This window comes from Lipomyces chichibuensis (genome assembly GCF_038497645.1).
Source record: "Lipomyces chichibuensis strain CBS 12929 unplaced genomic scaffold V1513scaffold_3, whole genome shotgun sequence".
Taxonomy (NCBI): Eukaryota; Fungi; Ascomycota; class Lipomycetes; order Lipomycetales; family Lipomycetaceae; genus Lipomyces; species Lipomyces chichibuensis.
Window position 1 is genome coordinate 739,540 of NW_027117455.1, and position 12,560 is coordinate 752,099.

The window sequence follows — 12,560 nt, forward strand, 5'->3', positions numbered from 1 at the left end:
GCTGCTGCACGAAAGCGATAGAGGTGTACCGACGCGGCTTTAAGTCAGATTTAAGCTTCCAATAACTTCCATACATTGTCATTAGTTCGTGACATATCTACAGGCCGCCATAGATTTATCGCGATTTATTGGCCGCATGCAGCTCATTGATCGACCGGATGCCTCGCATGCATGTAACTTGAAATGCTTCGCTTTAGCTGTCTATAAGTTATTGTGATGAGTGAGCCGAAGTAGATCGATTTGCGGTACTCTGGGCGTTGGGCTGGATAGCAAAAACAGCAGTTGATTCGCCTTCTGCCAGCGACTTCCCAATCCAACTTAACTGGGCCTGACCAACCAAAGGGACGTTTAATTTCGTCACTTTTCCGATGTAACCACTAAGGCCGCTCGAGGAGACGCCTTCCGCTGAATGGTGGCATAGAGCCACTGTTTTTATCTGCTGCTATTGCTTACCGCGACACTGGATCTCGTCGATGCTGCACAGAGAAAACTCAAGTGGCCAGTTCGATAAGCACCACGACTACAGTCCAGTCGAGTGTAATTCTTTTTGTTGACATCAACCTCACAGAATGACCCAGCCTGAAATACCGCTGAGCTGTAAGGGAAAAATAATTTCGAGGGCGGAGATGCTGGAATCCATTTCACAAAAGAGCCGCCGCAGATTGGTATAGGAGCTGTTTTGAAGGCGAGGTAGCTGGAATTGCAATACGATAGATTTGGCAGTGCGAGAGATGAAGAGTATAGCCAATCTCAGCATCCGATTGCACTTACGGTCGTGGAAACAAGGGCATCGAGTATCACGTAATTAAGTGTGGTTCCATTTCTTGTTGTTAGCACAGAGGTTTTACGCTTTACACTTGTTTGCTGCGTTACCGATAGCAAATCCACAGGACTCTCTTGGACCAGACATAATTCATATACAGATACCCAACCCTTCATCCTCACTAAGATTATTGGGGATTAGTTAGGCAATCTTGTGCGGTGCATTCGTCAGACTTCCACGTCGGCCACTCAGTCACTCCATATCCAGATTTAACAAACATTCCTCCTTGCCGTACTTGTTCATGGAATCCATAGTAGATCGTTGTAATTTGAAATTCTTTGTAAAGGCCACTAATGCACCATATGACAATCTCGGATCCTCGTATCTTTCGTTGATGTCGGTTTTCTGTTCCTATGTTAATTCTTACGGCTTGTCATAAAGTTGGATCAGCGAAGCCCGGGTAATGACGACGTTGTCTTATCACATCCGATAAATCACAATCCTTATCGAAAAACTCGAAACCACGCATCTACACTCGAGTCCCAGCTAAAACTACAACATAGAATTTACATCGATCTTGAGATATGGCAGAATCTGCTGACCCTCCAGCTCACTTGTCCCACCTGTCTGAGACCGAGCTCACTTCGTTTAACGATCTCATATCCGCGTTGCCAGCGTTGCTAAAGGAAGCTGAGCATAGTGAATTATACGGCCACGATCTTTCCGAACGGTCTACGACTACCGACGTTCTTGTGTTAAAGTTTCTGGTTGCAAATAAATACGTTGTGCCGGACGCGCACCAGCAGCTCCTCGAAACCCTCAAATGGCGCGCCACGTTCAATCCCCTCTCAGCAGCTTTCGAGGAGACCCACCCGTCAAAATTCGACGGACTCGGCTACATCACAGAAGACAAGGCGAATCCCGACGGCGAGGTCATTACGTGGAACTTGTACGGCCAGGTATCTGGCAATCAGGACGTTGTTTTCGAGGACACTGACGAGTTTTTGCGATGGCGTGTCGGTGTGATGGAGAAAGGACTCCAACTTCTTGACTTCTCTAGCAAGCGGACGCAAATCAGCCAGGTGCATGATTACTTGAATGTGAGTTTCTTGCGAATGGATCCCAACGCGAAGAAGGCTTCGAAGGCGGCAGTCGCGGTATTTCAGAGATATTATCCTGAACTGCTGGGAAAGAAGTATTTTGTTAATGTGCCGCTTATCATGGGCTGGCTGTTCACAGCCATGAAGCTCATCGTTTCGCGCGAGACGATCGAAAAGTTTGTTGTGCTTAGCAATGGAGGCTATCTTGCGGAATACGCGGGTGCCTGGGTTCCGGAGGCATATGGCGGAAAGGGGCCATCATTGGTGGAGCAAGATGTGTCGACTAGCGTTAAACTTGTTGGCGGAGTCAAAATCCCCGAGGCGGTTGTCGAGGAGAGTTGAAATGGCCAGAAGACGACGGAATCGATGTAAACTTGTGCGCGGAAGTAGGGTTAAGGGGACTCGGTAACTCATCGTATATTAAATGATAGTGGTTAATTGTGGATAGCTATATGATGCTTAATGAATCATTTGTATGTAGCTACTAGTTCATAATAATTAGAAATATGAATTTGTATGCACATTGTAATAGCACCTGAAATTAGATATTCAGAGCTCACGTATCTCAATATTCAAATATGCCTATAGGTTCAAACCATAGCCGAACTCCCACTATCATACATGCTGCTGCCCACGGTTAGCTTCCAAATATCTCGGCACCTTTGCTCAGTGTGCACGCTAAAAGATCTCTCCATAGCAATAGCTTTCGGCCATCATTCCCATTAGCCATTGCTTCCATATTCCTAAGGTTTCCTATACTCTCCAATAACGATTGCACTTCATTACCAATCTCTTGCATATTCCCTGGCTCCTCATCGTCACCTGTTGCGACGTCCTTCAACGTCTGTGTTACAGGATATGCATACTCATGTCCATAGTGCTCCCACGACCATCGAACGACAACACTATCCGCATCAATAACTTTCCCGGCCGTTATCCTTGCTTTGCACCCGCACTTTATACTCTTTTTATTCGTTTGTCGTCTTCGCTTATTCGGATCGCGCCGATCTCGCTTCGCACCTGCATGCGCGCAAACGTAAACTTGCGTCCACTCGTATTTCTTTCGTCGTTTGGCAGAAGTGTGTACCGACAATGTCTCGGAGATGCCGTTTGAATCACCTCCGGTCTCACCAAGCACTGCCTTTCTCCGCCAAATTTGTACAGTCGACGGACGGGAGAGGAACTCCTGCCATTCAGCAACAGTGATTGTCGTGGTATACGGATTTGTGTCAAACGGCGCAGTCAGAACCGGACTTAGAGGTACTGCAGGAGCGGAAAGTGAAGTTGGAATTGATGCACTAGATGCAGTTTCAAACGGCGGAGTTATAGTAATTGCATTCGGCGCAGCGACTGATACCAGATTATGTGTCGGATTGTTCACAGGAAGAAGGCCAATGTTGATCGTACTGTCAATAACAGGTGGGCGAGTATTGTTGAGCCACCGGTCGATCAAGGCCTTAGTGTCCTGCGCGTCAGAGTCATGGTATGCATCATCCTGGTCATCGTCATCGTCATCTTCATCAAGCTCCGAGCTGGCGCGCTTGCGTTGCTGAAGATGCTTCTGCAGTTGAAAATGCGGTTGTGCTATGTCGGCAGATCTCGTTTCCTCCTCAGTCGGCCCTCGATATTCCTCCAATGGCGATACAATTCTCCCGACCTGAAACTGCCTTGATCTCTTTTCGCACACCTGATCAACAATCGCGCGCCACCTGTCGTTTCGGCATTCAAACTCCCGGAATGGGTGCGAATTGTACCGAGGATGCAAAAAAGAGTGGATATTAACCACATCCAACTGATCGTTGCTAGGTATGAAGGCCATGGTGACTTTTCCACAACACTCAACACTTGCAAACTAAATTTTTCAGATTGCGCTAAATTTAGTTTGTAAGTTCACAAGCCAGGCGTATATGTATGGATCTAACCGTCCTGTCATGCAAGATATGGATGGGTACGCGGCTGATTATATTTGGGAGATCCAGCAGCGCCACATTATTATTGAGGGGGGGGAAAATGCTCCGCTCTTCGTGACGTATCTTGGGAGCAATATGCAGCTCAGATATCTAACAACAACGCGAGTTGCTAAAATGAACTAAGCCTTCGCTACACACGCACTGTATTATATTACCTCGGTAGTCTACTTGAAGCAGGCCAGTTCTATTTAAGTGATTATCACAAGTTTGAAGATTACTGCCGTAGTTTAGTATCCCTTCAGACATAGTATCTAAAATTATAGCCGCAAGTGGTTACCTCTGATTCATATGGGGTGCTAACCGTGGCAACTATGCGGCTTTGTTGCCCCTGAATCCTAATTCTGTGCACAGCTCGAATAGCGTTTTGGACGATTTGGACAACCGTACAGATCGCAAAGGCTAATATCAGAAATTTGCACAATAGTAGCCAAACGATTGGCACAACGGGTTATCTGTATCGCATTTAGCATAGTAGACTGATACAGACTTTCGATAATTCAGCACTCAACTGTCATGCTTCCCCAATTTTCCGGTGCGCAACTGCGGCAGTCGCTCACGCAAGCCCTGAACTTCTGCCTCGTCTTAACTACGGCATTCATGTTTTGGAAAGGATTGAGTGTGGTAACTGATTCGCCTTCGCCTATTGTCGTCGTTTTATCCGGATCAATGGAGCCAGCTTTTCAACGAGGTGATATTTTGTTTCTATGGAATCGGGAGGGACGGGTTAAAGTTGGGGACATTGTCGTGTATAATGTTAAGGGAAGGGATATACCAATAGTGCACCGCGTTGTCCGAAATCACGTCTCGTAAGTCTTTTTCCTGATGATATTAAGAAAAAAGTCAGCTCCTAACGCAAAACTCAAGATCTAAAAATCAACTTCTTTTGACAAAGGGCGATAACAACGCGATGGATGACGTCGATCTCTACGCGCACAAACAATACTATCTTGACCGACAAAACGAAGTGATTGGCGCCGTGAAGGGGTATGTGCCCTGGGTTGGCTACGTGACAATTCTATTAAGTGAGAATTTATGGGCAAAATATGCATTGTTGGCGGGCATGGGTTTCTTGGCAATGGTCCAACGGGAATGAATTAAAATTGCTACGGTGGAGTGTACGATAAATTGGATGGCTGTTTATGGAAATGTGTTATTAAATAAAGCAGGGTAGAGTGTAGAGGTGTGTCATGAGCGTAAATCTGATTGAATATTCACAGATCAAGTATTTATGAGCCGGACTGTTAATCACTTCTTCGTAGACGAACCTTTGGCGCCTATCTTGTTAAAATAGCGCAGCAGGAATTTTTTCTAGAATTATTATAAATCGAGTAGGATTTCATCATAGAATTATTATAAACCGTGTATTGTGCCCACCCATATAATATAAAGTAGTTTATTAGCGAGAATATGAACGACAAGGTGCATAATGAAAGAAATCGCTTCTAGATTTATTATAGATTACATTAATAAATCTGGAAGTCCACATGCAGGCATTGTGATACCAGCCAATATCAGTCGATGGAAGTGGGATTTTGTCGGCGCGTAATGTCGACAATGGGTACTAGCAACCGACGTCTTTTGTGACATCGGTGACAACGCCGAACTTCGATGGAACGTCACGCGCAAGAAGCGCGTCTCCAGCGCCTCATCGGATAACTTGTAGCCAGCACATTTGCGCAATAGTCAATTTGGACTTACTCAATTTGCGATCGCTACTTGAATCATTCCAGTTTCAGTAGTAGTCGACGAGGTTTAGGCGACATTGCGTGATTCATTCACTGACTCTGTGATTGTTCGAAGCGAGTCCGACGATTTGATTGACGCCACATCACATACCTGTTATATATTGCACGTTTCTTAGATTACGATGGCGACACCTCAAGCATTGCGGCGGATAGGAAGGGTACTTGTCCTCGTATTCCTTGGCTTAGGAATCTAACGTTCTTGTGTCTTATAGGAACTGGCCGATATCAATGCGCAGCGATCACCCCTCTACACAGCCGGTCCCAAATCCGATTCAGACATATTAAATTGGGACGTCAGTATTCTCGGTCCGGGAGGAACACCTTACGAGGTACATTCTTTCCCTCAGCGCCTACCCTTTGTATTCAGTGGCGGCATTTTGATTGCTAACACGTCGTATAGGGCGGTACATTCAAGCTCTCGCTGACATTACCGCCGTCATATCCGTTCCATCCACCAACGCTCTCATTTATCACAAAGATCTACCATCCAAATGTGCTTCCCGACGGCATGGTCTGCATACCGCTATTGAAAACGGATCAGTGGAAGCCAGCATGCAAGCTCGTGACTGTAATCGAGATCGCGGTCGGGTTACTTAAGGAGCCGGACGAGGACCAGGCTATTGAAGGCGACGCTGCGGAAGTATATAAGGCCGATCGGAAAAAGTACGAGAAGACGGCTAGAGAGTGGACTAAGAAATATGCAAAGTAGGAATGAGGAATATCGCGGTAATCAATCGAAATTAGGGGACATTGTATGTAAGATTTACTAATACGATATTACGACCTTCTCCATCCTATTCGCGAAATCACACGATGGGTGAGATTCTATTATGGTTTGGCCTCTCACACTGCCCTGCCATAAATCTAAGGGGGTATTTGATACACAATTAGGGACAAAACCGAAGTAAAGAGCTAGGTTATGTCGCGCGGCCATTATAGTTAATCCGGTGTTGTTCTTCTGCTTCACCTTTTATGGGTCGATGTCTACATTGATTGCAAGTCACACCGCTACCCTGCTTCACAGACACTAGCTAGAACTGGTCACTCTAGCTTCATTAGGATTCTTCCCGAGGTACTCAAATGTGGTCAAGTTCCCGGGAGCGTGCTGAGGAACCCACGGAACTTGCTTTCAAGCATTTGGTTGTACTTGACCGTCTTCCCGATGATCTCGTCGAGCGAGTGTATGCCGATAGGACTTTGCCTTCGCGTTTCTCTGGCTCTGTGAAGATGGCGCCAGCGAGTTTGCTTGTGTCATCTACCTTGGCTTCACGACTGTGGATATTGGCGATTGCGTAAATGACGTTCGCCAGCAGGTCGTGGCGCCACAGAGTTCTGCATGGACTTTAAGGCGCTCTTGAATGGCTGGCCGCGGATATACGTGCGTGTGACTCCGTGCTGTAGATGAAGCATTACGCCTGCGAACGCATTCGCGATGGTATTGCCCTCATTTACCCCCGCAACTGTGCCCTAACCCAATGGCCCACAGAGAGCCGGAAAGGCGCTGGAATTGAAGATAGCTCTGCTCCGGTACAGATTCTTCTCCTTCTCTCCCTGCTCTCTATAACACTCTCTCATCGCAAAATCCACACTCGTCTTTTATATTGACATTGTGCTGATCCGATTGGACCGCCAGTATCTAATGCCAAATCATCAATGGGGACTGGCGGGCCCTCATTTCGATGGAGATTACCACTGATTACTTGAACATCCCGTCTTTGCGATTCAGGTCCTTCTGTCAGTAGTCGTTAGAAGTGTCGTTCAATGCATGAACACTCCAGTAGATGTTCTCCACCGACTAGTTCGGAAACTTCAGACGATAGGGCCACGCTAGTGTGAGATAAAGATTCGCCTCTATACTGTGTCTAGTCGCTTGCAATGTGGGTTGGCTCGACTTTTGGACCACATGGGCCAAAACGGGACTGTGGGGTGAATGCCGGCGGAATAACCTCCTGATTTTTCCTTACCCTGACATAATTAGCCAAGCAAGAAATGAGCGTCCAAGGTTGCAACAAACGACGGTTTCACGTTAACATTAGCGTACGCTTGGAACCGCTGTCGCGTGGCGAAGGTCTCAAGAATAATCGAGTTGTCCGGCGCCGATCTCGGTGGAACTCCAATTATATAACTTGGACCCGAAATTTCAACAATACTTTCATATCTATCTCGACGATAATGGTAGATATGATGGATGAAATCAACATTTACGTGGGATATGAGATATACGATGCCCTAGGACATGATATATAGGCAATAGCGGAGTCAGGTGTATAAATTGAAAAAAGAAGATCCGCCACTATCATAGGTTGGTGCATCATCATATCAATTCTTGATTAGCTATCTAGTTATTCCTCGTGAATTCAGCAAAAGTATTCTTCGACAATATAGACACTTTCCTGTCGCGCATCCCATCGATTATGGTCCAACAATAGTGACGGTTAATGGACTGCCTGAAGTGTGGTGCAGACTACAAGAATATTTCCGTCAAGACGAGAACCCCACGAAAAGTAGTACTCAGATTTTTAAGTATTCGTTCGTACTGTCGTGCCTAAACACAGCAGCAGCCATCGGCCAAACTGAAGCTGGGATCCGCGTGGCGCATTCCCGTATTCAGGTGCATTGATGGAGAATTAAACTCTAGTTGCGTGAAGACGGAATCTCCGAGTCACCATTGCATTCTTACGCGGAACTGTTGTGATGCATGCGCAATTTCCTTTTATTTAATCATCCATTCGCCATTTTTTTAAATCTAGTTACATGAAATCTGATCCAATATTGATACTGATGGCAGAATGTTCTAGTTCGTTACCTCTCGGGTAGAAAACCATCTGATCGTTTGCAACATATTGCGGGACTTTGGAATACTAAGGTATAATCGAGTTTATTGTACGTAAACGAGATATACTGTCGGAGAAGCAGTTGTTATTTTTAATGTTGCGCCTGGTATCATAGAATGCTGTTTTCGCGGGTGCTATTATAGGTACGATTCGATAATATCTACGACCGGGTAGCATGGGTGGTTATGTTGCGAGTTCTTGACAGTTGAAACTTGTGCGCGGCAATCGCGGGATTAGTTAGTGCTTGTAAGGAACGCGCATTGAACGCGTAACGCGTTACGCGTAGCGACGAGGACGCGACGTGTTGTTGTTTTTTATTCCTGTAGTCGCAAATCCCTGCTTGGCCTGGGCCCCTGCATCTAACTCTGTTCACAACTCACAACTCAACACAGATGTCAGAGTTGTGATCTGTGATTCAAAAAAGTTTACCTCCACTTGTGCCATATCCTTCGCTACAGTTTTCACGCTAAAAATACCGCATGGCTCTGTCTGGTTTTGCCCCTTGCCCCCGTCCCAATTCTTGTTCCTGGTGCCTGGAGATTGAGAGGAGCCAAGTGAACCCGCAAAAACAAAACTCATGAATATGGGCAACCCCAAACGACGAGCTAATCTTCCCGCGGCTCACTTTGCCCAATGTGTTCCTGCTGTTCCGTTGTTCGTCTTCTAGGCATCTTTCTGGACGATCGCATGCTCGAACAGCTTTAATTTTAATAAAATGCAGCTAAATTAAATTGGAAACCGAAGGGGTGGGGTTAGCTTTATTTATTTCCCAAGTTCCACACTGGTGACCCGACCCATTATATATAACCCAAAATTTGGGTAAGAAGGTCACTCACTCTGCACCTTGGGCTCATCTGTGTTCCTTTTGGAAGAGCCGCCTCTTTCGGTTTCCCTCTACTTAATTCCTCCGTGGCTCCCGGTCTCACTACTCCTCTTCCCTTCCACCTCGTCTTTTTTCTGCATCCTGCTACCCACACACCACAGCAATGCGATTCTTTCCGACAGCATCAGCCTTTGCAGCCATCACGGCCACTCTCCTCTTTGCGTCGGCATCCACCGCTGCTACTACTTTAAATACTCTCGAAATCAAAGGCAGATACTTCGTCGACTCTGTCACTGGTGACACTGTGAGTTATTTCTTGGTGCTATAACAGTCGATCTGTCTCGTTGATCGCGATTAACGTATTTTTATGACTAACGTCTTGCGTTAATGACAGTTCTGGATCAAGGGTGTCGACTACCAGCCGGGCGGTGATTCCAACTTCCAAGACGGCTCCGACCCTTTATCCGACCCTGAGACTTGTGCTCGTGATATTTTCCTTTTCCAGCAACTGGGTCTTAATGTAAGTTTTTTAGTTTGCTTCTAATCTATTCATGCGAGTCTCGAGGCACCGCCATTGCGTCTATGTTGGATCCGATAATAGCAGTATATATCACACGTCAACTTGCATTTCTCGTCATAATTAACCATCAATTATTGCGTCTACGATATGCAGGCCATCTATCAGTTTTCTGAGAAGCGACAAAAACGGAGACAAGTGTGAGGGCCTGCACTAACTTAATTTGTTTGTGTTTGTGTATTGCCGGACTGCTGAGAGGAACGCGCGGCGTGGTCCGACTCTATTTTTGGACTCAGTGGGATAGGGTTTCACCACCTCGCCTCGAGGCTCGCTAACTTGTTCACCCTTGAGGTTGGACCCTGTTCGCTAACTGTTACAAGACCGTCCGTATCTACGCGATTGACCCTACTCTCGATCACGATGAGTGCATGTCCCTTCTTGCTAGTGCCGGGATTTACCTCATCCTTGATGTCAACACTGGTATCTATGGACAAAACTTGGACAGATATGAGCCATGGACAACCTACACCGAGTCCTATATGAATCATGTCTTCCAGGTCATTGAGGCTTTCGCTGGCTACAGCAACACCCTCGGTTTCTTCGCCGGCAACGAGGTTATCAACGACGACAAATCGGCAGAAGCCTCGCCTAATTACGTCAAGGCTGTCGTGCGTGACATGAAGAATTATATCACGAACAACATCAAGCGCCAGATTCCCGTCGGCTACTCTGCTGCTGACGTCCTGGAATACCGTGTCCCTCTCGCTGCCTACTTCGAGTGCGGTCCGGAAGAAGAGGCAATTGACTTCTACGGTGTCAACTCCTATCAATGGTGTGGGCAACAAACTATCGACTCCTCCGGCTATGACATTCTGGTTCAGGATTATACCAATTTCTCACTTCCTATCTTCTTCTCTGAGTTCGGCTGCAACCAGGTTCTTCCACGTACCTTCCAGGAGATTGGCACCATCTTCTCAGACCAATTTAGCGTCGTCTTCTCTGGTGGTCTCGTCTACGAATATTCTCAGGAATCTTCAAACTACGGACTTGTCAACATCTCTTCATCTGATGGTTCTGTACAGGAGCGTCACGATTTCGTTGCTCTATCCGCTGCATATGCTAGCGTAACCACAAGCGGTCTCTCTACTGCTTCTGCTACACCCCGTCCTACTACCTGCGCCACGTCGTATGAATACATCAACGGTAACACTACTCTTCCCGACACTCCCGTCGCTACCATGATTGCGAATGGATTAAACTCGACTTACAACCGCGGCAAGTTTGTTGACGTCACCACTCAATCTACCAATTACACAATCTACGATAATAATGGTAACGTGATCTCCGACAGCACTGTTAATGAGAAGTACAGTATTACGGTCTCTAGCGCCTCCGCTATCGAGCAGACCGACAAGAGCAATAGCTCTGCTGTAACCGGTGCTTCTCCTTCAAGCGGAGGTTCTGACGTGGCCTCAACGACCGGTTCTTCGCCGTCTTCGACCTCCAAAAGCGCGGCCATTTCGAATCTCGTCCGCGGAAGTGAGAAGATCGGTGCGACTGCCGTCTTTGCGGTTATTCTTGGTTTGGTTTTTGCTTAAACGGTGAATTTCAATATCTTTATGTTCATTGAATTTGTGGTGTCGTTTTGTAGGAGTGAGACGACTCCGTAGGTTTGGAATTTTCTGTGTGGCCAGGTTTTTTTGGTATATATTTCCATTTTGGTATATCTTGCTATTGGTTGGCATCTTATCTTTATTCGTATGTGTTATTATTATTTTCGTACGTACGAATGGTACTTCTTTAGACCGGACTTTGATCTCAACGATGTGTTTTATAGTTCTATGTAAATTGATTATGGTCGGTAGTTTCAAAAGTAGAGTTATGAATGAATTATTGGAACATATTTAGTGCAGCGCGCATGCACCGCTCTTACTAACGAACGTCAGCTGGATGCTATATTGTCGCTAATATTTATGAGTCCTAGTCCTGGTCCTGACACTAAATGCTTGGTAGGCTCGTACGCGAGCAACTGATCTCAAAAGGTCTATATTGGATACATGTAGCCGCCTATAGGGCTGTTGACGATACGATATCAGCGACTTATTTTGGCTACGAATACTATATCGGCGAAATAAAACGTCTGCCGATATTTATTCGTAATTTTATCGGCGGATTTTAAAAGAGTCTGCCTGCGATATCGGATGCTTCCCGATAAAAATCACGGGACCGGCCATATGCGTATAAGCAATAGATTAATGGGCAAAATACATCTATTAGTTAACAGTTTCACATGAAATGTCAATAGAGGTTGACGTCGTTATAAATCTGCTGCACTGCTCGGCCGTAAGGATGACAGAATTTCGTTGGGTTGGAAACCCTGAACCCTGTTTCTGGTCTCATCACTTTGAATTCTACATATTATTATTAGTGAGGTTTTGCAACCATTTTTACGCCCCCAAATTTATACCCTTACCCATATGATCATGTAAATTTGCGAACGAGTAGCTTTTGCATCAAATTTACGGGCAATTTTACAAGAAGCTCAAATAGACTCAGAGCTATGCCCAGTATGGTATAGCGTTATTTCTTTAGCACAACGCGCGCTTTCGGTGGACGTGTTTTTGTCACGCGTCTCATCTTGCAATACGCGACCTCTCCGTTTTCCTTATCAAGTGGCTCCACATAACCATAAAAATGGATCGCTACGACAACTGACGATACCTTCTGCGTAGGACTTCAGTACTTAACGCGGTCTCGGTTATTCTGGTTTTTTTAGGCAGGTTTATTGACCTATCCGAGCTAGAACAG

The 12,560-nt window shown here is 46.0% G+C and overlaps 5 protein-coding genes across 5 annotated transcripts; 4 read left to right on the plus strand and 1 right to left on the minus strand.

Moving 5' to 3' along the window:
* The first annotated feature begins 1,265 nt into the window (after positions 1–1,265).
* V1513DRAFT_437852 (CRAL-TRIO domain-containing protein) lies at positions 1,266–2,392 on the plus strand. Its single transcript, XM_066896974.1, has one exon. It carries the CDS (start codon positions 1,348–1,350, stop codon positions 2,203–2,205), a length of 858 nt encoding a protein of 285 aa, XP_066756028.1. The 5' UTR covers positions 1,266–1,347; the 3' UTR covers positions 2,206–2,392.
* On the minus strand, positions 2,297–3,901 carry V1513DRAFT_437853 (uncharacterized protein). The gene has a single exon (XM_066896975.1). The coding sequence runs from the start codon at positions 3,680–3,682 to the stop codon at positions 2,501–2,503; it is 1,182 nt and encodes a 393-aa protein (XP_066756029.1). The 5' UTR covers positions 3,683–3,901; the 3' UTR covers positions 2,297–2,500.
* Positions 3,902–4,174: 273 nt separating this feature from the next.
* V1513DRAFT_437855 (uncharacterized protein) lies at positions 4,175–5,225 on the plus strand. The gene is made up of 2 exons (XM_066896976.1): positions 4,175–4,639; positions 4,698–5,225. Exons 1-2 carry the CDS (start codon positions 4,347–4,349, stop codon positions 4,924–4,926), a joined length of 522 nt encoding a protein of 173 aa, XP_066756030.1. The 5' UTR covers positions 4,175–4,346; the 3' UTR covers positions 4,927–5,225.
* A 49-nt stretch (positions 5,226–5,274) lies between these two features.
* V1513DRAFT_437857 (ubiquitin-conjugating enzyme/RWD-like protein) lies at positions 5,275–6,374 on the plus strand. Its single transcript, XM_066896977.1, has 3 exons — positions 5,275–5,736; positions 5,791–5,907; positions 5,979–6,374. Exons 1-3 carry the CDS (start codon positions 5,701–5,703, stop codon positions 6,285–6,287), a joined length of 462 nt encoding a protein of 153 aa, XP_066756031.1. The 5' UTR covers positions 5,275–5,700; the 3' UTR covers positions 6,288–6,374.
* A 2,591-nt stretch (positions 6,375–8,965) lies between these two features.
* Positions 8,966–11,655, plus strand: V1513DRAFT_437863 (Glucanosyltransferase-domain-containing protein). Its single transcript, XM_066896978.1, has 3 exons — positions 8,966–9,539; positions 9,630–9,755; positions 10,133–11,655. Exons 1-3 carry the CDS (start codon positions 9,399–9,401, stop codon positions 11,348–11,350), a joined length of 1,485 nt encoding a protein of 494 aa, XP_066756032.1. The 5' UTR covers positions 8,966–9,398; the 3' UTR covers positions 11,351–11,655.
* The last annotated feature ends 905 nt before the right edge of the window (positions 11,656–12,560 follow it).